Raw genomic sequence first — 25,575 nt, forward strand, 5'->3', positions numbered from 1 at the left:
TCTCTCCCCGCCATGCTCTGATGCGGGAGGAGGCGTTTCTGACTTCCAAGGAGCTGGGCCTGGGTGTAGTGCTGAAATGTGCCGATCACTTTCACATTCAGTGCATTTTGCATCCACCTTGCAGTTCTTGGCGAGATGGCTCGTGGACGAGCAGCACCTGAAACATATAGAGTTCTCTTTAAGATATTGTTTCCGATCTTCCAGGGACATCTCCCTGAAGCCTCTGCACTTCTTTAAAGGATGGGGCTTGTTATGGATAGGGCATTGTTTGCTCATATCCTCAGGTTTCTTCTGAGTCTTTGTGTGCTCAGTTGAGGACACTTGCATTTTGTGGACAGATATTGGTGTCTTTCCATGTCTGTCGAACTTGTCTCTTCTGGCAAGTGCTGGTTGAGAGGAGAAGAAGTTGAAGCTGGGGTCGTTCCTGGCTTTGGCTTCTTTATGGATGAATTTAACAAACGCAGAGAATGGTGGGAACGTCACGTTGTGCTTTAGCTTGAACTTTGATCCAAACGTTATCCACTTCTCCTGCAGGTTAAATGGAAGCTTCTCAATGATGGGACTTACCCCTCTGGAAGTGTCTAAGTACGATAGACCGGGTAGGTAGCCGTCCTGCTTTGCGGCTTCGAGTTTCGACAGCAGATCTCCAAGGTCGCGGAGCTTCTGGGGTTCCTTACTCGTCAACCTCGGAAAGTTCGCCAACCTGTCAAAGAGAGCCCTTTCAATGGCTTCGGGCGAGCCGTAGCTTTCTTCCAGCCTCACCCAAGCCTTCTTCAACCTCTCTGGCAGCTGCCCCACATTGGCCGCTTTTATCCTGCTGGCCTGTCCGGCGGACTCTGGGCCGAGCCACTTGATAAGGAGGCCGAGCTCTTCTCCTGCCGACAGGTCTAAGCCCGATATGGCATCATGGAAGCAGGACTTCCAAGCCCGATAATTCTCTGGCCTGTCATCAAACTTGATTAACCCCGAAGTCACCAGCTGGGTGCGTGCAAGGTATTTGGCGAGGTCATAGGTGCTGGGACCTGGGCCAGGGTTGCCTTGGCTGGGGGCTCTGTTGGGGGTCTCAAGGGACCGAGAGGGGATTTGCCCCCGACTTTCTCTATTCGGCGTCCTATTCCTTTGCACCGTGTCTTCCGTTCTGCTCACGGAGACTCTGCGGCTTGAGGCACGCCGTCTGCTTTGACCTTGGTTGGCAACTTGTGGCATGTTATACGAAGTGTTTGCGTCTGTAGAGATGTGCGGGCCTCCATCCCTTTCTCCTGTAAACTGTATGTCGGCATGGTCGCTCACGTAATCTATGGTGCGCAGTCGTGGGCTCTGCCACGGAACGGGAATTAAAGGTTTGTAAGCTGTCTCGGGATCAGCTCCCTCAAAAATTGCCTCGAATACTTGTGTCTCGGCTAATGCAGCATCTATCTCTTTTTGTTGCTGCAGAGCCTCCAATGTGGCTTGGAGACGGGCCTGTTCAGCCTGGCGTTCCGCTTGGTGTCGGGCCTGTTCCGCTTGGTGTCGGGCCTGTTCCGCTTGGAATTCAGCTTGGAGTCGGGCCTGATCCGCTTGGAATTCAGCTTGGAGCCGGGCCTATTCTGCTTGGAGCCGGGCCTGTTCTGCTTGGGGTTCAGCTTGGAGACGGGCCTGACTTACTTTTATTTCTATTTCACTGTCCGTATGCGCAGCTCTGGCTTGAGCTGCTACTAGTTTAGCCCGTGCTTTGGCGAGGGCTATGCTTACTCTAGAACCACCCGATGACCGTGAGCCAACTTGCGACCTGTAGTAACCGGTGCTTATAGACCGACTGTCACGTTCTACAGTTTCGTCTGCCTGTTTAAGGTCTTCTACATAGATACATAGATAGAAGATAGGAGCAGGAGTAGGCCATTCGGCCCTTCGTGCCTGCTCCGCCATTTAATGAGATCATGGCTGATCCTTTAATTCAGTATCCCGTCCCCGCCTTCTCTCCGTAACCCTTAACCCCTTTTGCCCGTAGAAATATATCTAATTCCCTCTTAAATATATTTAATGAGCTGGCGTACACTGCCCTCTGTGGCAATGAGTTCCACAGGTTCACCACTCTCTGAGTGAAGAAATTCCCCCTCATCTCTGTCCTAAATGGTTTAGCCCTTATCCTTAAATTATGTCCTCTAGTTCTGTTCTCACCCGCCAAGGGAAACATTCCTTCTGCATCCAGTCTGTCTAGACCTGTCAGAATTTTATACACTTCTATGAGGTCCCCTCTCAATCTTCTAAACTCCAGTGTGTACATCCCTAAACTACATAGTCTCTCCTCATAGGTCATTCCCGCCATTCCTGGTATCAGCCTGGTGAATCGCCGCTGCACCCCCTCCATGGCAAGAACATCCTTCCTCAGATGAGGCGACCAAAACTGTACACAGTACTCGAGGTGTGGTCTCACCAGTGCCCTGTACAGCTGCAGCAAGGTATCCCTGTTCCTGTATTCTAACCCTTTTGCTATGAAGGCCAGCATACCGTTTGCCTTCTTGACCGCCTGTTGCACCTGCATGCTCGCCTTCAGTGACTGGTGTACAAGAACACCCAGGTCTCTCTGTACTTCCCCCTCTCCCAATCTATTGCCATTTAAATAATAATTTGCCCTCCCGTTCCTGCAACCAAGGTGGATAACTTCGCACTTGTCCACATTATAGTGCATCTGCCATTTATCCGCCCAATCGCCCAGTCTGTCCAAATCGCTCTGGAGCTTCCTGGTCTCTTCCTCTGAGCCCACCCCACCTCCTAGTTTAGTGTCGTCTGCAAATTTGGAAATGCTGCATCCGACTCCCTGATCCAGGTCATTAATGTAAATTGTGAACAGCTGGGGGCCCAGGACAGATCCCTGTGGTACCCCACTTGTTACTGCCTGCCATTCAGAAAATGAGCCGTTTATTCCAACTCTCTGTTTTCTATCTGACAGCCAGTTCCCTATCCACGCCAAAACTTTCCCCTTTATCCCATGAGCCTCAATTTTCCATGCTAATCTTTTATGTGGGACCTTATCGAAGGCCTTTTGGAAGTCCAGGTACACCACATCTACTGGCTCTCCCCCATCTATTCTACCAGTTACTCCCTCAAAAAATTCCAATAGATTAGTCAAGCACGATTTACCCTTTGTAAATCCATGTTGACTCTGTCCTATCCTGTCCCCATTTGCTAAGTGCTCCGCTATTTCATCCTTAATGATGGACTCCAGCATTTTGCCCACAACTGATGTAAGGCTTACAGGTCTGTAATTACCTGCTTTTTCCCTACCCCCCTTTTTGAATAGTGGGGTAACGTTAGCTACCCTCCAATCCATCGGCACTGTTCCCGAGTCTAATGAATTCTGAAAAATCATCCTTAGTGCATCCGCTATCTCTAGGGCCACCTCCTTCAGTACCCTAGGATGCATGTTATCAGGCCCTGGGGATTTGTCCACCTTCAATCCCTTTAGCTTCCTTAACACCATATCCTTAGAGATATTGATTTGCGTCAGTTCCTCCTTTGCCAATGTCCCTATTTTTCCCGATATCCCAGGGAGGTTTTTTGTGTCTTCCTTCGTAAAGACTGACCCAAAGTATGCATTTAGTTGATCTGCCATTTCCTTATTTCCCATTATATATTCCCCCGTATCTGACTGCAATGGACCAACTTTGGTTTTCACCAGTCTTTTCCTTTTGATATATTTATAAAAGCTTTTGGAGTTAGTTTTTATATTTTCCGCCAGCTTGTTTTCGTAAGCTATTTTGCCCCTCTTGATCATGCTGCAAAGCATTTTCGCTATTATCTTCTGACATGTTGATGTGAGGTAGATGTGCTCTATGAGGTTAAGGCTTACTCTGGGTTCCTCCTGCTCCGCTCTTCACTGCTAGCCGTATTGCTATCTTTTCACTGTACTGGCCACGCTAGACGTGCTCCTATCTAGCTATCCAGCAAGTTAAACACTCATTCAAAATAATTCTTCCCTGAAGCCGTTTGCTGTTTTGAAGCTTTTACTTGAACAAATTTGTGAAACTGTAAACAAAGACAAAGTATGTTTTGTACATAAACTGAGTACTACACATTCGATACTACACAAGATACAAACATATTTACAACAGTAGAATAGACTAATTGTATAACTAACTAACATTTGAACTAACTTCTGTAACTATTAAATATTAACCTTTTATAAACATAGTATTATCAAAATATTACTCTGACAACATTGCTATTATGCTAAGAACTAAAGATACTCACAGATATTGCGTTTGGCCTAACATATGAAGTCAGATTACATTAGATTGTAAGTGGAACTTCTCATAGCAAATTCTCCATTACTCAAGTCAGGTTCTTCCTGGCAAAACTGCTTCCTGGGGTCAACAGGAAGAAAAGGTAAGAAGGTCAAATGACCTCACACAGGAAGAAAGGAACAGATGACCTTTCCAGCTTACAAACTGTTAATACAATAACCGCCACCAGAGGGTGCTATTGCATGTAAAAATGTCCATCGGTCCAGAACAAGGACCCTAAATAAAGAAGTGAAGTCTGCCAGGACTTTTAAACAACAAAATCATGAGCTGAAGTTAGCTACCAGTTGGAAGAGAGCATGGCTGCCACAGTAGGAACGGTTTCCGCTTTTGATAGTCAAGCACAAACCTGGGTGGAATACTGTGAAGTGTTGGGTTATTTTTTCGAAGCAAATGAAATAAATGATGCCGGAAAAAGGAAAGCCATTCTGCTTAGTTCAGTGGGAAGCCAGACCTACAGTTTGATGAGGAATCTGCTCAGTCCTGAAAAGCCTGGAGACAAATCATTTGTTGAATTAGTGGCTTTGCTAAAAGAACATTTCAACCCTAAGCCTAGTGAGATTGTACAGCGGTTCAAGTTTAATTCAAAGAACAGGAAAGAGGAAGAGAGCATAATGGACTATGTAGCGGTGTTGCGTAAATTAGCACAAGATTGCAATTATGGGAACAACCTGCAGGAAATGCTGCGAGATAGGCTAGTTTGCGGAATTATGGACGATTGAATGCAGCGTAGATTATTATCCGAGATTGGGCTTACTTATGAAAAAGCATTGGAACTTGCTCAAGCCATAGAGACAGCGAACCAAGATGTAAAACAAATACAGGGTTCAGACAGGGCTAATGCTATGCAAGTTGCAGGTCAGGTTGTTGTGCACAAGTTGAACATGCGTCAGAAACCACAACGTGAGCATGTGAAGGCATGTTATAGATGCAAGGGCGATCACCTGGCGAGTGAATGCCAGCTTCTGGAGGAAAAGTGCTACAAGTGTGGGAAACAAGGACACATAAAACGAGCTTGCAGGGTGAAATCACCTGTGGAGGAATCCAAACCAAAAGGGGGAGGACAGCAAAACCAAGGGAGAGAAGTGAAAAAACATGGAGCACACCACATCAGCGGGGAAGCTGAGGAAGAGGAGGAGATGTTCATAATGTATAGCATGTTAGAGAACATTCCAAAAGTGGCTCCTATCACATTGCAACTGACAGTAAATGACTCTAAGGTGAACTTTGAAGTGGATACAGGGTGCGGCGTGACCATAATGAACAAGGCAGAGTACTCAAAATTGTGGAACCGTGCAAAAGTTCCAGAGTTAAAGCCTTGCTACCTGCATCTTAAAACATATAGAGGTGAACGAGTAGCGACATTAGGTACAGCTAATGTAACTGTGCAACACAGGGACACAGTGGAACAGCTACCTGTAGTTATAGTATCGGGTACCGGACCAAACCTGTTAGGTCAGGGCTGGATAAAAGAACTTAAATTAGACTGGGGAGCAGTAAATCAAATAGATGCGGGCAAACAGTTGACTTTGCAAGAAGTGTTGAGTGAACATGAGAATGTGTTCAAGGAGGAACTTGGCACACTTAAAGGCCCCCAGCTAAGATTTATGTAGACAAGGAGGCACCGCCAAGGTTTTTTAAACAACGACCTGTGCCTTATGCCATGAAGCCAAAGGTAGAGGCTGAGCTTGACCGTCTATTGAGAGAGAACATACTGGAGCCAGTGAAATGTTCGGAATGGGCAGCTCCCATAGTACCTGTTTTGAAACCGGACAATTCGGTAAGACTCTGTGGAGATTATAAATTGACAGTCAATCGGGTGTCCAAACTAGAGCAGTATCTGATTCCCAAAACAGAGGATCTCTTTTCAAACCTGGCTGGAGGAAAGAAATTCACAAAGTTGGATATGAGTCATGCCTACTTGCAGATTACACTGGATGACGAATCAAGAAGTATGTCACCATAAATACACACAAGGGCTTGTTTACATATAACCGCTTACCGTTTGGTGTCTCATCTCGTCCAGCTATCTTCCAGAGGACAATCAAAGGTGTACTGCAAGGGATTCTATATGTTTCCATCTATCTGGATGACATTCTGGTGACGGGAAGAATTGACCAGGAGCATCTGAGCACTCTGAGAGAGGTACTACAGAGATTGGAGAGGGCAGGGTTCCGGCTCAAGAGGAGTAAGTGCACTTTCCTGGGGAATGAGGCAGTGTTCCTGGGACACAGAGTGGACGTCACCGGGCTCCATCCACTCAAGGAGAAGGCACAAGCACTGCAGGACGCCCCTGCTCCTACAAATGTGGCTGAGTTAAAAGCTTACCTGGGACTGCTGAACTATTATAACAGGTTTTTATCAAACTTGTCAACTGTGTTAGCACCTCTTCACAAACTACTGCGCAAGGAGACACAGTGGCAGTGGGGAGAGGAGCAGGGGGTTTCATTTGAACAGTCCAAGAAACTGATGCTGTCATCGGATGTGCTGGTTCACTACAATGCAGAGAAAGACATCATTCTCTCTTGTGACGTTTCACCTTACGGGGTGGGGGCAGTTCTTTCACACTGCATGGAAGATGGAACTGAAAGACCAATAGGGTTTATGTCCCGAACTCTAACACCAGCGGAAAAAAACTATTCCCAGTTAGACAAAGAGGGGTTAGCAGTAATGTTTGGGTTACAGAGGTTCCACAAGTACATATATGGCAGGAAGTTCACCATATGCACCGATCATAAACCTCTTCTCTCTCTTTTCAATGAAATGAAAGCAGTTCCACAGATGTTGTCACCCCGGATGCAGAGGTGGGCAGTGACGTTGAGGTCATATGAGTATGTCATCGTCTACAAGGCGGGCAAGTACCATGGGAACGCAGATGCCTTGAGCCGTCTTCCACTGCCAGGCACACCTATCTGTGCAGCTCCAGAGGACAGAGTTTTGATGTTGGAGGACACTGACACGGCACTTGTGACTACAGAGCAAGTAAGAACATGGACAGGTAAAGATCCAGTACTGTCTAGAGTTCAAAAATATGTGGTGAGGGGATGGCCACAGCATCCGGAAGGGGCTGACTTCACACCCTACAGTGTCAGGAAAACAGAGCTGATTGTGCAGGATGGTTGCGTGTTGTGGGGAGCATGAGTGATTATCCACAGCCAGCACGACAGTCTATCCTAGAGCAACTACATCAGTGTCATCCTGGGGTCTCGCGTATGAAAGCCTTGGCTAGGAGTTACTTGTGGTGGCCAAAGCTAGATGAGGCGATAGAAAATCTAGTCAAGACATGCAGCACTTGTCAGGAACACCGGAAGGCACCAGCAGTGGCTCCTCTCCGCCCCTGGGAGTGGCCGGATAAACCATGGAGAAGATTGCACTTAGATTATGTGGGTCCATTCATGGGGAAGATGTTCCTCATAATCATTGATGCACATTCCAAATGGATGGATGTTTATCCTGTAAATTCTGCTTCTGCCACTACTACTATAGACTGCCTGCGTCAGAGCTTCAGTAATCAAGGGCTACTGGAGATTGTGGTGAGTGACAATGCCACTTGTTTTGTGAGTACAGAGACAAAAGAGTTCTTGAGAAAAAATGGCATAGTGCAGGTGACCTCGGCTCCATATCATCCGTCCTCGAATGGACTTGTGGAGAGCCATACAAACATTTAAGGAGATGATGAAAAAAAGTGCAGAAGGGAGTTAAGCAGCCAAAGTGTCACGGGTTCTGTTCAGCTACAGAATAACACCTCAATCCACCACAGGACTCTCTCCTGCTGAGATGTTATTAGGTTGTAGACTACGCTCCACTCTTGACCTTGTCCACCCAGACCTAAAAAGGAAAATGGAAAACAGACAAAACAAACAAAAAGAGAACCATGACAAAAGAACAAAGAGCCGAAGTTTTGGAGAAGGAGATGCGGTCCTTACCAGGAATTTCAGTTATGGACCAAAGTGGATTCCTGGCTTCATAGACTCAATGACAGGTCCAGTATCATACAAGGTCATGTTGGGAGATGGTAGGGTAGTACGCAGACATGTAGATCAGATACTTCCCAGACAAGGGGAAATTGAAATGAAGGTTCCAGGTGCAATGACTGAAGACAGGGTTGCCCCCAGTTATCCAAGTGCATCTGTGGTGCCACCTCCAGGGACAGAGACAATTCCACAGGAACCTATTCGTCAAGAGGAAACCATCATTGCAGAGTCAGATACTCTGAGCACTGCTCAGGAGCAGCTGGTGGCTTCACCACAAACAAGCAGGGACTTTACTGTTAGACGTTCACAAAGGGCTCGCAAGCCACCAGAGAGATTGATACTGGGGGAGAGCAGCAGCAGCGGAGGTGAGCCCGGTATAAAAACCGGCGCCAAGGCAGAGGCCCGACCAGTTCGGGGGAGAGCAGCAGCAGCGGAGGTGAGCCCGGTATAAAAACCGGCGCCAAGGCAGAGGCCCGACCAGTTCGGGGGAGAGCAGCAGCAGCGGAGGTGAGCCCGGTATAAAAACCGGCGCGAAGGCAGAGGCCCGACCAGTTCGGGGGAGAGCAGCAGCAGCGGAGGTGAGCCCGGTATAAAAACCGGCGCCAAGGCAGAGGCCCGACCAGTTCGGGGGAGAGCAGCAGCAGCGGAGGTGAGCCCGGTATAAAAACCGGCGCCAAGGCAGAGGCCCGACCAGTTCGGGGGAGAGCAGCAGCAGCGGAGGTGAGCCCGGTATAAAAACCGGCGCCAAGGCAGAGGCCCGACCAGTTCGGGGGAGAGCAGCAGCAGCGGAGGTGAGCCCGGTATAAAAACCGGCGCCAAGGCAGAGGCCCGACCAGTTCGGGGGAGAGCAGCAGCAGCGGAGGTGAGCCCGGTATAAAAACCGGCGCCAAGGCAGAGGCGAGACCAAATCAACAGCAGAGGAGCGAGGTAAAAAGTAATCCAAGTGTGACGTCACCAGGGAGCAGGTAAGTGATTGGTTGGTGAGTATTTCTCTCTTTTCAATACAAGCTTGAATTCTGTGGTGTTACACTTCTGTGGTGTAGTGGGGACAGTTGGTAAATAAAGCGCCCTAGAGTATACCTGTAACTGGGGTATTGAATAAATTTTTTAATTAATTAAAGGAGTAAGTCATGGGAGGAGAGCTCAGACCCGTGTTCTGCTCCTCTTGCTCCATGTGGGAAATCAGGGAAGCTGCCAGTGTCCCTGACGACCATGTGTGCGGGAAATGCATCCAGCTGCAGCTACTTGCAGACCGCATTGCGGCGCTCGAGCTGCAGGTGGATGAATTTTGGAGCATGCGCGATGCTGAGAGGCTCGTGGATAGCACGTTTAGCGAGTTGTTCACGCCTCAGGGCAGGGCGGCACAGGGGGTGACCATCAGGCGGAGCAACAAAGGCAGGCAGGTAGTGCAGGGAACCCCTGCGGGCATCCCCCTTTCAAACAAGTATACCGCTTTGGATACTGTTGAGGGGGATGACTCACCAGGGGAAGGCAGCAGCAGCCAACTTCCTGGCACTGGGGGTGCTCCTGCTGCCCAGGAAGGGGGGAAAAAGAGTGGGAGAGCAATAGTGGTAGGGGATTCTATAGTAAGGGGAACAGATAGGCGTTTCTGTGGCCGTAGACGTGAATCCAGGATGGTTTGTTGCCTCCCTGGTGCCAGGGTCAAGGATGTCACTGAGCGGCTGCAGGGCATTCTGGAGGGGGAGGGTGAACAGGCAATGGTCGTGGTCCACATTGGTACCAACGACATAGGTAAAAAGAGGGATGAGGTCCTGCATCAAGAATTTAGGGAGCTAGGTAACAGATTAAAGAGCAGGACCTCAAAGGTTGTAATCTCTGGATTACTCCCAGTGCCACGTGCTAGTAAGTATAGGAATGGGAGGATAGAGCAGATGAATGCGTGGCTAAAGAGTTGGTGTAGGGGGGAGGGTTTTACTTTCCTGGATCACTGGGCCTGCTTCTGGGAAAGGTGGGACTTGTACAAGTCGGACGGGTTGCACCTGAACCAGAGCGGGACAAATATCCTTGCGGGGAGGTTTGCTAGCACTGTTGGGGGGGGTTTAAACTAACTTGGCAGGGGGATGGGATACAGAGGGGAGCTGAAATAGGGGGGGATGTGCTGCCAATTATAGAGAAAAAAACAAGTCAGCTTGGTAGACAGGGCAAATATATAAGGGCAAGGCTGGATGGCATCTATTTTAATGCAAGGAGTCTTGCGAATAAGGTGGATGAACTGAAGGTGTTGATAAACACATGGGAGTATGATATTGTTGCTATCACGGAGACATGGTTGAGGGAAGGGCAAGACTGGCAGCTCAATATTCCGGGGTACAGAATCTTCAGGCGAGACAGAGGGGGAGGTATAAGAGGAGGGGGTGTCGCAATATTAATTAAGGAGTCAATTACTGCAGTAAGGAGGGATGATATATTAGCAGGGTCCTCAAATGAGGCCATATGGGTGGAGCTTAAAAACAAAAAGGGGGCAAGCACTTTGCTGGGAGTGTACTATAGGCCTCCAAACAGTCAGGGGGAGATAGAGGAACAGATATGTAGGCAAATCTCAGAGAAATGTGCAAATAATAGGGTAATAATAATGGGGGATTTCAACTTCCCCAATATTAACTGGGATAGTCAGAGTGTGAAAGGCTCAGAGGGTGTAGAATTCTTAAAGTGCATCCAGGAGAGCTTTTTGAGCCAGCATGTAGAAAGTCCTACAAGAGAGGGGGCGGTACTGGACCTAATTCTCGGGAATGTGGCCGGCCAAGTGGAAAAAGTGCTAGTAGGTGAGCACTTTGGTGATAGTGACCATAATATGGTAAGATTTAAGGTGGCCATGGAAAAGGACAGGGATGGGCCGGAAATAAAGGTTCTAAATTGGGGGAAGGCCGATTTTAATAGGATAAGGCAGGATCTGGCCAAAATGGACTGGGATCAGCTACTTGTAGGAAAATCCGCATCGGAGCAATGGGAGGCTTTCAGAAGGGAGATTGAGAACATACAATGGCAACATGTTCCCGTAAAGGTCAAGGGTGGTTCCAAAAACCACAGGGAACCTTGGATGTCAGGGGATATACGGGAATGGATTAGGAAAAAAAGGAGGGCTTTTGGTAGATACAAATGGCTAAAGACGGAGGAAGCCCTAGAGGAGTACAAAAAGTGCAGGGGGATACTTAAAAAAGAAATTAGGAGATCAAGGAGGGGCCATGAAATAACACTGGCAAGCAAAATAAAGGAAAATCCGAAGATGTTTTATAAGTATATTAAGGGTAAGAGGATAACTAGGGAAAAAATAGGGCCCATTAGGGACAAAAGTGGCAATCTGTGTGTGGAGCCGGAAGATGTAGGAGGGGTTCTGAATGAATTTTTTGCGTCTGTTTTCACTATGGAGAAGGACGATGTAGACATAGAAATAGGGCGGGGGGACTGTGATATGCTCGAACATATTAACATCGAGCGGGGGGAGGTATTGGCGGTTTTAGCTGGCCTAAAAATGGATAAATCCCCAGGCCCGGATGAAATGTATCCCAGGCTGCTGTGTGAGGCAAAGGAGGAGATTGCGGGGGCTCTAACACATATATTCAGGACCTCTCTGGCCACAGGGGATGTGCCAGAGGACTGGAGAACCGCTAATGTAGTACCATTATTCAAGAAGGGTAGTAGGGAAAAACCGGGGAACTACAGGCCAGTGAGCCTAACATCAGTGGTAGGAAAATTATTGGAAAAAATCCTGAGGGACAAAATGTGTCTCCACTTGGAGAGGCAAGGATTAATCAGGGATAGTCAACATGGCTTTGTCAAGGGAAGATCATGTCTGACTAATTTGATTGAATTTTTTGAGGGGGTGACTAGGTGTGTGGATGAGGGTAACGCAGTGGATGTGGTATACATGGATTTCAGTAAGGCCTTCGATAAAGTCCCGCACAGGAGACTGGTCAAGAAGGTAAGAGCCCATGGAATCCAGGGTGCCTTGGCACATTGGATACAAAACTGGCTTAGTGGCAGAAGGCAGAGGGTGATGGTCGAAGGTTGTTTTTGTGACTGGAAGCCTGTGGCCAGTGGGGTACCACAGGGATCGGTGCTGGGTCCCTTGCTGTTTGTGGTCTACATTAATGACTTGGATATGAATGTAAAGGGTATGATCAGTAAGTTCGCGGATGATACAAAAATTGGTAGGGTGGTAAATAGCGAGGAGGGTAGCCTCAGTCTGCAGGACGATATAGATGGGTTGGTCAGATGGGCGGAACAGTGGCAAATGGAATTTAACCCGGAAAAGTGCGAGGTGATGCACTTTGGGGGGACTAACAAGGCAAAGGAATACACAATGAATGGAAAGACCCTAGGCAAGACGGAGGGTCAGAGGGATCTGGGTGTGCAAGTACACAGATCCCTGAAGGCGGCGGAACAGGTGGATAAGGTGGTAAAAAAGGCATATGGGATACTTGCCTTCATTAGCCGAGGCATTGAATATAAGAGCAAGGAGGTTATGATGGCGCTGTATAAAACACTGGTTAGGCCACAGCTGGAATATTGTGTGCAGTTCTGGTCGCCACACTACAGGAAGGATGTGATCGCGTTAGAGAGGGTGCAGAGGAGGTTCACCAGGATGTTACCAGGGCTGGAGCGCTTCAGCTATGAAGAGAGACTGGGCAGGTTGGGTTTGTTTTCCTTGGAGCTGAGGAGGCTGAGGGGGGACATGATTGAGGTGTACAAAATTATGAGGGGCATAGATAGGATGGATACTGAGGAGCTTTTTCCCTTAGTAGAGGGGTCGATAACTAGGGGGCATAGATTCAAGGTAAAGGGCGGGAGGTTTAGAGGGGATTTGAGAAAGAACTTTTTCACCCAGAGGGTGGTTGGAGTCTGGAACTCACTGCCTGAAAGGGTTGTGGAGGCAGAAACCCTCACAACATTTAAGAAGCATTTGGATGTGCACTTGAAATGCCATAGCATACAAGGCTACGGGCCAAATGCTGGAATATGGGATTAGATTAGACAGGGCTTGATGGCCGGCGCGGACACGATGGGCCGAAGGGCCTCTATCCGTGCTGTATTACTCTATGACTCTATGACTCTATGAACTGTTAGATTTGTCAAGTATGGAACATGATGAATGGAGACTCCTTATGTGACCCTCAGGAATGGTTGTCTGTTAAGAAATTCATACTGAAATCTTAAGGTGGGAGGGATATAGTAATCTGGGATGTTATGATTAAGGTTATCCACCAGGTGGTGCTGTAGCCAATGCTGCTGGTAAGGTCAGAGGTTTGCTTCCTGTTAAGGTCAGAGGTTTGCTTCCTGTCAAGGTCAGCAAAGGCGGAATGCCAGGATGCAGGCATGATGTTTGTTACTCTGTTTAATAAAATACTCGTACTAGTTCCAAGATATCACCTCTTCGAGTTCTTGTTCCACTACATGGATTTATCACAGGCTCCACCTGATCTATCGAGGCATCTGAAGCGTATCTTTAGTAATCCAATGGCTTGCTCAATAATGCATCTGGTGGAAATGTGGCTGGAGTTGTAGCGCTCCTCAGCTTCGTTGGCTGGTCTCCTCACCGGCCTCATTAGCCAAGTCCGCAGGGGATATCCCTTGTCTCCAAGTAGCCATCCCTGAAGTTCATTTGGCGGACTGAATAGCAGAGGCATAGTAGACTGGCGCAGTATGAGGGAGTCATGGCAGCTGTCAGGGTACTTGGCACAAACATGCAAAATCACCTTCTTGTGGTCACACACCAGCTGAACGTTAAGGGAGTGGAAGCCCTTGCGGTTGACAAAAACTCCTGGATTGCGATGGGGTGTAGTCAATGATGCCCTGCACCCTTGGAAAGTCTGCCAGCTGAGCTAATCCACGCGCTTGCGCCCTCACACTTGCGCGATACCGGGTGAAATGGATGGGATTGTGTGCGAGGGCAAAGAGGGCATCGGTGACCTGTTTGATGCAAGTGTGTGCGGCCGCCTGGGAGATGCCGCTGATGTCTGCTGCTGATCCCTGGAAGGAGCCTGAGGCATAAAAGTTGAGTGCGGTGGTGACTTTGATGGCCACTGGTAAGGAGTGTCGACCTGGTGCTCTGGGCTCCAGGTCTTGCTGTAGCATTGCGCAGATGTCAATCACTACCTCTTGCAAAAGTCGGAGCCGCCTTTGGCACTGCTGCTCAGTCATGTTGAGGTAGCTCACCCTGTGTCTGTAGACCCTGTTTGGGGGGTATCTCCTGCGCCGACGGCCTTCCATGCGCTGGCCCCTTCTGGTCTGTGCAGCTTCAGGTGGCTGAGCCACAGCCTGTCGCTCCTGGTGCTGCTGTTGCTGGTGCTGCTGTTGTTGCTGGATCTGCTGCAGCCTCCTCTGCTATTGGAGATCCTCTAATGCCAAGAAGGGAAGGAACAAAAGGCCTCCCATGCTTCTGGCAGATGCCTCCGTTGAGGAAGCGCTGAGTTAGGGTGGTGAGAGGGGCCTCCCAGGAGCTCACACTGGAGAAGTGTGTGAGGCTCCAACCTTCCACAGCTGTGCCTAAGCCTTCAACAAGTTGCCCCAAGCCTGGAGCAACAAGGTCCTGCAGTCTACAAATGCTGTCTGATTAAATCTCTTCATTTCTGATTGACCTGCAGCTGAAAGTAAGCAAGCCGACATTGTTCACGCCAGGTTTCATCAGTGGTGTTCCCACCAGGCGTGGTTTACGTGGGGAAAGGCTGAAAATTGCAAGGGCCCCTTAAAATTGGATTACAGATGCCAATTATTGCTCATTAGGCTCCCAACGACCAGTCCCGCCTGCTACAGGCCGGACTGATTCGGGTCGCGTTGAAACAATGGGGTGAAAGTCGGACGGGGCGGGGAATCGGGCAGGGGGCATCGCGACCCCCTATTTCTGCGATTTTTCAACCCCCGCCCGCCTGAAACCCCGCCTGACGGCTCCAGGAAAATCGAGGCCAATGTGTCTCCCAAATCATGAAATCAGCAACCTCTGACATTTGAAATTGAGCAGATGTGAGAGTGCAGCTTTTAGACTGCAGTTGCAGCTGTGAAGTATCCAGCTTGTTGGTCCTCCTGACACACTTACCTGGCGTGATCTCTGAACATTGTGAAACCCGATTAAAATATTGGAAAATAGGAAAAGGCTGACAAAATAGTAGTTAACAAGCACTTAACAAGGAGTTAAGTGCCACAAATCCCTTACCTGCTGCTTGGTGTTGGGTCTGTTGTGAAATCGCAGACCCGACACTCTTGAAACTCACACTGAGGTGGGATCGCGGCGGGTTTCCGACCTGTCATCAATCATTGCGACTTTAACGGCTGATCCGCCTCCGAATCCGCCCTCTGTGCGCTGGCAAAATCGCGGCCCAAGTCACTGCAGCCCTGAACTAATTTGCCTCCGGCTCCTTCCAGGCTGCCACAGGGGATATCAGCAACATCAGTCGATTTGCAGTTCATTCTTGTGTTAAGCAGGCAATTGATGCCATGTTTGCTCGAACAAACACCATCATCACTTTTCCCATGGAGTGTGCCTTTGGCTTTGTGGTAGCATTTCTCCCTCTGAGTCAGGATCATTCAAATCCCATTCCGGACAATCCCGGCAAGTGGGGACCGGACCCCCGGCTCTAAATTCTGGGTTGACATCTACTGGGCTATGTGCATCCGGTGGGTGTGGATGGCCCACCCTCATCGTATGGATTGTGGGAGCACATACCACTCTCCCGCCGAATAGGACTAACCACCCAATCTGCTGTTACAAGGATGGTTACGTCCATGGAATGAACAATCATATCACGGCCTAGCAAACCGTTAATCAGCCTGAGAATCCTTTCACCACTTCACACTATTCGCCATAGGGGAATATTATTGTTTCACACTCTGATGATTTCTGTTTCGTTGGTCATTAAGTACAATTATCATACAGGAACCAGCTTGAAACTGGTACCTCTCTAGCGTGACGAAGGATCATCAGACCAGAGTAATACTGCTTAGTGCCTGCCACTTTCTCACTTAGGAAATGGAGCTCAGCTCACTCGTTGGAGGGGGTCTAGAACAAAGGGTCAAAGATACAAAATTAAATGTGAGAGATTTAGAACAGAGCACAGGAAAACATTTTTACACGGAGCTTTGAAGCTGTGGAATAATTACTGGAGTTAGTTGTTCACGGGTTTGAACAGTCAAGCTTTTGGGTGCTATTTTTCAATGGAAAATATCACAAATCCTACCAGCAAAGATCTAAAGTAAAACTAACATTGTACCGATGTTAAAAGGAAAAAAATCTTCTGGTTTCAGCAAAGGAGCTCAGTGATTCATCAAAATCAGCATAATCCTATTCACGATGACAAAGGGTGTTGACATTTCTATTTTACCACATTAAAATCCTTCATCAAAGGAGAATGCATTAAATCCAGGGATGATAAAATTACCAGCAGGAGTGCTACAAAACCTCTTAGTGAACACCCACACAGAGGTAGGTCTTCAGAATTTGACCCTTGGAGAAGAGCAGAAGTATTTCTGCATCACATCCAAAATATATGAGTTCCTCATCAAACTCTTTGTATTGAAGAATGTTCGGTACCCATCCTTCCTTCCAACTTACTTAATTTCCTGAAATATAAATTGTCAATTTAATTCGCAAGACCATAGAACTTTACAGCACAGGAGAAGGCACTTCAGCCCATTGAGCCTGTGCCAGCTCTCTGAGTTATGCACTCAGTCCCATTCCCTTTCAATTTTTTCTTTTTCAAATAGTTATCTACTTCCCATTTAAAAGCTATATTATGGCTTCTGCTTCCATTACTGTTTTTGGTAGGTCATTCCATGGCCCAACAAACCTCAGCGTTAAAATTCTCTTAAAGTCTTCCTTTATTCTTTTGGTGATGATCTTATATTTATGGGACTCCAGTTACTGACTCATCGACCAGTGGAAACAGCTTTCCCCGACTTACTTGTTCATCCTTGAGCTAGGATGGTTTGGGTCATAAACTTCTCCAAGGCAACAATTCATACTGCTCCACATCAGAGAACAGAAGATTAACTTTTATTGTTTAGGATTGATTCGCCTGGCAGATAACCTTCACTATATCCCAGCTTCCCCGGCCACACAAGTGAAACAGCAGACTATGTAGCAAACCCCAATCAATAAGGGTAAACTTCTCATTTAATTCTGAGGTTCAAACTCTCAATTTTCTTGTCCAACACTGACATACACAGCACTGTAGCAGCACATCTTTATACACAATGCTTTTAGAAGAAAAACAAATGATTGTGTGATTTTAGACTAACAAAACTAAAACATTATTCTAAAAAGGTGCTGTGCAAGCAAATGCAATAATGCACCAACTGAGTTTTACTTTGCAATTTATTGCAAATTTTAATCAAAGATTCCTTTAAAACACTTCTGCAAGTGAAGGTATTGAAATGACGCCATGGAATAATATTGTATGCATGCTTCAAGTGTTTGTCTAAAGTGTTTCTCTCTGCTATTTTGGTGGCGGCATTAGCCATTTAAAATAAATAGCAGAGAGAGGAATTTCAGAATACATTGTGGGGGTAATTTTCCCAGCCCTGGGGAGGTGGGACTGCCGGGAAAATGGCTGAAACTGAGAGTGGGTACCGACCCCACTCCCAACCCGCCTCCGTGCCATCTTCCCAGGAGGCGGGTCCCCGAGTCGTGCAAGGACCTGTCTCCTCAAGGCGGGAAGGGGATAAGAGCCAATTAACTACCTGTTAACAGGTAGTTAACAGGTAGTTTTGAGGCTTTTCCCCATTTTACACCTGCAATTGCGGGCTTCTCGATGGCTGCGAACCTCGCCAGGGTCAGCGAGGCTAGCAGTGGGTCTGCGGGGGTGAAAGGGGTCGAAATGTCAGCTGTAAAGGTGAGTGATGGGTGCAAGTGTGGAGAGGTAAGTATAAGAGGTGAGTGTAAAGTGTTGGAAAAAGTTTCCTTAACTTTGCCTCTTTCTGCAGGCTTCAACCTTTGAGGATCCAGAGGTGCCTCATCTCAACGGCAGAGATGACAGAATGGCTGCTGCATTCTCAGATGCAGCAGCCACCTGCTTTCTGCTGAGGAGAGAGGTCTTGGTGAGCCTGTGTTCAAGGGCTCACCTTAGAAGAGAGATTGTCAGTGTTTGACAGCTTCTCAAAGCCGTCAAACGCTGACAATTCATCTGTCAAAAAATTTGAGACAGATGAAGCATCATACGCTGATGTCATCTGTCACCGGCTTTCCCTTAATTGGCCAGTAACAAGGCCAATCAAGGGAAAATAGCGTGGGTTGGTCAGACGTCACTGGGGGCGGGACTGAAACCCGGAAACCAGAAGTCCCACCTCCAGCACGTCTCCATTGAGAAAATCCTAAGCGTTTGTACATTAAAATTACTAGGATCGAAATGTAACAACTTTTAAACTGTGTTTTTGCTTTTGAACAATGTTATTCTAATTCAAATGAAATGTCACACAAAAGCTATTTTTAAACTGTGAACTTTATTAATCGTATTAAAAAATATAGAACAAAAATCATTGAGGTACACAGTGAACAGAAGTAGTCCCGAACAGAACACTATGGGATACTGCTACCTACTTCCAACCACTCTGAAAAACTGCCCTTAACTCCGACTATATGTTCCCCCTTGTAACCGTTTTTAAATCCAATTTGCTACCTACCCCCTAATTCTATACTCCCTAAATCTTCTTCAATAGTCTCCTGTGTGGTACATTGCCAAATGCTTTCTGAAAATCCACATAAACCACATTTTTAAAATAACAAAGACACATTTTCTGGGTGAGCTTTATGTACAACTCTACAAATACTAATACAAAAGCAAAGTACTGCGGATGCTGGAAAGCTAAAATAAAAACAGAAAATGTTGGAAATATTGACAAACGGTCATCAGCCTGAATCGCTAATGCTGTTTCTCTTTCCACGGATTCTGCCTGACCTGCTGAGTATTTCCAGCATTTTCTGTTTTTATTCTACAAAATACTGATATTCTTACCTGTTGCCTTTTCAGGATTGTTGCACATGAAGCACTGCCAGACTCCTGCTTCCTCATTGTAGCCAAACAGGTCAAAAAACCTCACTTCTTCAAGATGCATCTGCAGACTGTCCAGATCCTGTTCAAATATTAATATTAAAGTTTATTATGCTTAAGTCCTTGTTAATTAAAAAAAACCCAAAGCTATTGATAGTTTTGGTTTTGGCTCACTGAGAAACTCAGCTTGTTAGCTCAGGAATTACTTGAAGAATTCAGATTATTTTATTATTTTTCTTTTTGAGAAGGTAAGCATTCATTTTTTCTTGCCATATTCTGGTTTTCCCAACAAGAGTTGACAAGATTGGCAAAATGCTCCAAGGTCTAAACTGATGCTGTGAATTGGCTGATGGAAGATGTGCAACAATAGTCGAGGGAAAACACTCTGTCACCATAGATTTTTTTTGTTCCCTCTTGTTTTGCTCCCCAACACCATTACATCTTAATGTAAACATTGTTGCAACATAAACAGCACTTAGAGGATCAATGAATTTTAAGAGTTGCTACTTCGATATAACATTAAACAACTCTCTTTAAAGGTAAGATACGGAGAATTAAAAACTGAAATTTAGGCCACGAATTTAACTGAGGAGACGGGATGGGGGCGGGGCAGCGGTTTCCGGGTTCCGGTCCCGCGCCCAGCTGCACCCGCTCTGCAGACATGATTTTCCCTTGATTGGCCTGGTTAAGCCAGCCCTGCGGGCTTACCAGCCAACTAACAGGAAAGGGTCTGATAAAGTCATTTGATGACATGTCATCAGCTGGTTTCCTTAAAGGGACCATGTCCACATGGCGTTTGACAGTTGTTCTGTCAGTGTTTGACAGCATTGAGGTGCTGCAAACACTGACAAGCACTGCACAAAGGTGAACACTTGTACCAGGCTCTCCAATGACTCCCTTCATATGCTTATGGAGGGAGTCACAGCATGCAGGGAGGTTCTCTTCCCTTCCCATGGGTGGAAGAGACCTCCCCAGGACACCAACTTACCTTGCACCTCCACCCAACCCTCTATCTACTTGATCACTTCCCCATCTCACTAGCCACCCCTCACACTCACCCTCATTCTACTGCAAGCATACCAACTAACAATACACAAGGGTAGGCACTTGAGAGGTTTAGCCAATGTCCATATGAAGTTTCTGGTAATGTGTTGTCATACAGTGAAATCTTTTTCAAAAAGTGCACCTTATTGGACAGATCTGAGCGCACATTGAGAAGTGTCTTACTGAGTTCCAGTGATTGTTCAGTCATTACTCCCTCCCCGCTATAGTGATTAATGTGCATGGAATAGCTTGGACATTAAAGGGATTCTTCACGGTGCTGGTGTGGGATGATGTCAACCTGGCGCATCATGTGGCAGCCAGGTTTTACAGCGTTAAGTGAAGAAAATCTGGCCATGGTGATGCCATTGCTGGCCTCCCAGCCAGCAATTTTATTAGGGGCTGATGCCCTGTGTCCAGTGTAGCATCAGGTGATGGCGGAAAAGGTTGGTGATGATGGTGTTGGGGATGATTGCGGAAGGATTTGGAGGACCAAGGTCTGATTGTTTCATTGGCTCAGATGTTGCTAGAATAGATGGCAGCTGCAGGTGAGATGACAGAAGTGATCTGTCAATGGTGAGAGAAGTTCTCCCAATGAGGTGGCACTGGACATACAGTTGGATCTAAAAACTTGTAAGTTAAAGAAATCTCTATATGTCTTACAAATGTAGTAACCAACATTTTCTGCACTCTGAAACTCACCATCTGCAACATGGCATCCTTTACACCACTTCATCAGCTGTCAGCTTTTCACAAACATCAGAGCAGCCTCAAAACACGCCAAGTTGAGCTGGCGTGTTCCCCAAACAGCAGGTAACCAGTGGGGAAGGAGGTAAAATTACAAGTAAGCCTCAAAATACTCTTAAATTGGCTCTTAACAAGCCATTTACATAACTGAATTGTCTCCCCTGCCGCTTGGTGTCGGGTCAGTTCTGCGCTGACAGACCCGACACCTGGGAAACTCAGATGGAGGCGGGTTGACAGCGGGTTTCCTACCTGGTCAATCTTTGCGATTTTGACAGCGGACCTGCCTCCAAACCCGCCCCCTCAGCACTATTAAATTCACGGCCTTAATTTCAGTTATAAAAATATGCCAAACAATATTACTTGACAGCTGCACATTTGACATACGGTAATTAGAATAAGTAAAGTAGCTTTACCAAGATTCTTTATAATTCTCTCTCAGGACAACACAGACAGGGACCATCCTCTCCTGCAAACGTGATACCAGTTTGTTTTTTGTGCCGATAGACAGAGAGTCTGATGATGGAGAGAATTTCTAGGATAGTTTTTTGGGTTAAACCCTTGGATAGGATTTGATAATTTAATATATTACAGTTCTTCAGTTTGTCGATGTGGAAGAAAACCATCAGTAACTCTGAAGAAACTGCTGATTAATTTTGACATTTCTGATACTGACTGCCCTTTTACGCCAAGACAATGGTACCTTAAGAGTGAAAAGCTTTGAGGAGCAGTCAAAGGCCGGGGATAGGATTTGTGAAGAATAAAACACAGTAATCAGGCTGAGTTTTTGGTTCCTTTTAACTCATAAATCATACCTCATGAAATCTTCAAAGTTGGTTGGAACATGACCTCAGTCATTTTTGGCAATTCATCTATAGTACTGAAATAATCATCAAGATAAAAGCTAACAAATGGCACCTTGTATAATTAAAAGAATAAGCAGGTAACTCCAAATTCACTCTTGTCTCTCTTGTTTAGATTTTACAATTCATGTTAATCCATTCGAAGATGGCTGGAGCTGGAAAAGTGTACTCTACTTTCCATTTGTTTTACAGGACTAAGTTTTTACTTTGAATAATCTAAAGTTGCAATCCATTCTAATTATAAAAATTGGCATATCATTTTATTTTTGAATATACAACTATCAAATGTCTAATAAATCCCACTTTACTTTTAAAATATACTATAGAGCTTTATAGGTTGTTCTTTGATGTAAATGACTCAAGGACAATTTTGTGTCATTTTGGATCAAAATTTTGGATCAAAACAACAAAATAAGAATTCAGGATAACAGCAATTTACTATTCTGTTCCTTTTCGAGTTTTATGGCAACATTTTTGCCTGACAATGTATACTACTCTTTACTTTACCGGGTAGACAAGTCACTTACATCCTATCGAGTACCAATACCACCATGAAACTGGTGATAGAGATGCAAGAGAAAAACACATGCTGACTTGTCCACTAACATTCCCTTTCATCACTCAATTCTCTTCAGTTTTTTAAGAAAGACTGGCATTTATACAGCACCTTTCATGACTTCAGGACATCTCAAAGTGCTTTACAGACAATGAAGTACTTTTATAAAGTGTAGTCACTGTTGTAATGTAGAAAACATGGAAACCAATTTGTGCTCGGCAAGGTCCCACAAACAGCAATGTGATAATGACCAGACAATGGCCCGTAATTTGCGGTCAGCAGTGAAGCGAAGGTGCTTGGCGCTGACCTCATCAAAAGCTGCCCACAGAGATCTCGCGAACTCTGTAGCGAAAACTTGAGGTTTCTTGACATGTAATTGATTGTAGCACAGTGAATAGGGGATTCCAAGTGAAATGTAGCAGTGACATCATCAAGCTGTCTAAGCAGCCAAACACTCAGACAGCAAACCAGGAAATAAAAATCAGCTTTTGTCCTTAATTTTTAAAAATGTTAAGGAGAGCGAAATAAAGATTGGGACTTTCACATGGGGATAAAGTAGAAGCTCAAATATCATGAACAATTTTTTTAAAATTTTAATTGTAATTTTTATCATAATGGAGAAATTTGATACTTCACAAATATAAAAATGAGTTTTGCATGGCCAGAACTGTTGTTTAGCAGTCAATACATGTTAAAACCCCAGTTACACCTATTCCAACATGGCTTAACATTTAATGGGGTAGTTATCAGCGATATTAGCGTGGAAAAGCTCAAGTTTTTATCAGTTTCACTGATTTCATGGACTGCCAATACTTGGGAGGAGGGATCCACAGTGCAGCCAACAACAACAACAACTTGTATTTATATAGTGCCTTTAATTTAGTAAAATGTCCCAAGGTGCTTCACAGGAGTATTTTAAGACAAAAAATTTGACACCGAGCCACTTAAGGATAAGTTAGGGCAAGTGACCAAAAGCTTGGTCAAAGAGGTAGGTTTTAAGGAGCGTCTTAAAGGAGGAAAGAGAGGTAGTGAGGCGGAAAGGTTTAGGCAGGGAATTCCAGAGCTTAGGGCCCAGGCAACAGAAGGCACGGCCACCAAAGATTGAGCGATTATAATCAGGGATGCTCAAGAGGGCAGAATTAGAGGAGCGCAGATATCTCGGGGGTTGTGGGGCTGAAGAAGATTACAGAGATAGGAAGGGGCAGTGTCGGAACAGTGAACTGATTGAAACTTCAGGATTTCCACATTTAGATGTGCATGCGCTACATCCTGAAGTTATGGTCAGTTTCAGAAGTGTAATAACAGCGAACGCTGATAGTTTGCTGTCATTACCCACCACAAAATCCAGGCCATTCTGTTTTAGTAAAGTTGGTTGAGGGATAAATATTGGCCAGGACACCAGGGAGAACTGGTGCTCTTCTTCGATTAGTGTCATGGGATCTTTTACATCCATCTAAGAGGTAAGACGGGGCCTCGGTTTAATCCGAAAGACAGCACTTCCAACAGTACATCACTCCCTCAGTACTGCACTGAGTATCAGCCTAGATCTGTGTTCATGCCTCTGGAGTGGGACATGAACCTACAACCTTTTGATTCAGAGATGATATTGCTACCACTGAGCCATCACATAGCTATCTATGAACTACCATTAGAGTAGAATTTGCAATGAAGCAGTAACCACATCAGCTTTAAAACCAATAACATTTGTATTGAATTAATTTTGTCTCAATTACTATAATTTGGATTCTATTTAGATTGGAGGTCAACTTTGTTAATATCTGGAGCTCAGTTACTCCCTGGATCTCAGGTCAGGTGCCCACCGCCATGCATGCTAAACCTGGTGGTGAATCTCTACATTTGAGATGGCAGTGGCAATTGGCACCACAGACAGAAGTTTGATTTCTCTATTGGCTCCAAATTGGAGTTATAATCATCTGCAGGATTTTTTTTTGGCAGTTTTAAGTTTGTTAAAGTGAATTAAGATTGGTATGTTGTATTACTGGCAGTCTCCGCTGCTGAATTCCACTTAAATACTCCAATTGCAGTTTGCCATTAATTTGAATTAGAGTAAAAGTAATGGCAGTACAGCAAATGCGGAACTGCTTACACAGTGAGCAGCAATTGTCAGAGTTTGTATTCAGTGCAGAAGGCAAGGGACTAGCAGGGAGTGCAGACTCCACAGAGCTTTTATAGCCACTGGCATCAGATACCCACATAAATGTATCTGCCAACTCAGGAGTAACTCCTGTATATGACTGCAGAATAGTGTATGCAAAATCTACAGTTACTTAAGATTTTATGGTCTTTTCAAGGTGCTCAAGCAAAATTGACAGGAATCAGCACTGATGCATGCAAAATGCCACCAAGACTCTGCTAAGGTATGCAACGAAGTATGTGCACTTTGGCACTGCGACATAGCAGCAATGATCCAGGCAGCAAGGCTTCTTTGATATTGACAGTTTCCCAAGGGAACAGATATCATTGATGGAGCCTCAATGGGTGTGTGTGCACAATCAGACGTAGCTGTCAATGCGTAGACAGTATGTGATGCCAACATGAGCATTCTCCACATTAATGCAGGTATCTTGGGAGCTGCCATGTCCTTTACATCCTGTGACAGCCCAATAATGAAGATCTGCTCCAGGGAGATAACAGGCTAGAAGGATATTGACTGGGGAATCTGGCTGTCCTCTTTGACCTTGCTCTGACAACCAATAGGACTGAGTAGCATTATAACGAGGCCCATGTCAAACATGAGTGCTTACTTAGTAGTGTTTTAGAAGTTTGAAATATGTAGCCTGAATCATTTGGGGTTGCCTTGCAGTACACCCAGATCATAGAATCATAGAAACATAGAAAAGTAGGAGCAGGAGTAGGCCATTCAGCCCTTCGAGCCTGCTCCGCCATTCAATATGATCACGGCTGATCCTCTATCTCAATATCATATTCCTGCTCTCTCCCCATACCTCCTGTTGCCTTTTTTGTCTAGAGTCATAGAATCATAGAATGGGTACAGCACAGAAGGCGGCCATTCGGCCTGTCGAGCCCATGCTGGCTCTCTGCAAGAGCACTTCAGTTAGTCCCACTCCCCCGCCCTTTCCCCGTAGCCCTGCAAATTTT

The 25,575-nt window shown here is 46.0% G+C and overlaps 1 protein-coding gene across 4 annotated transcripts in view; it reads right to left on the bottom strand.

The window, feature by feature from the left end:
- veph1 (ventricular zone expressed PH domain-containing 1) overlaps positions 1 to 25,575 on the bottom strand; it is a 390,667-nt gene that overhangs the window by 23,398 nt on the left and 341,694 nt on the right. For all 4 annotated transcript variants that reach the window (XM_085990360.1, XM_085990361.1, XM_085990362.1 and 1 more), the window contains one exon: positions 19,216 to 19,333. In XM_085990360.1, coding sequence (XP_085846486.1) covers positions 19,216 to 19,333 — 118 coding nt within the window. The remainder of the gene's footprint in view (positions 1 to 19,215; positions 19,334 to 25,575) is intronic.

The sequence above is a fragment of the Somniosus microcephalus genome, chromosome 6 (assembly GCF_052327205.1).
Source record: "Somniosus microcephalus isolate GS21.2 chromosome 6, FLI_Smic_1.0, whole genome shotgun sequence".
Taxonomy (NCBI): domain Eukaryota; kingdom Metazoa; phylum Chordata; class Chondrichthyes; order Squaliformes; family Somniosidae; genus Somniosus; species Somniosus microcephalus.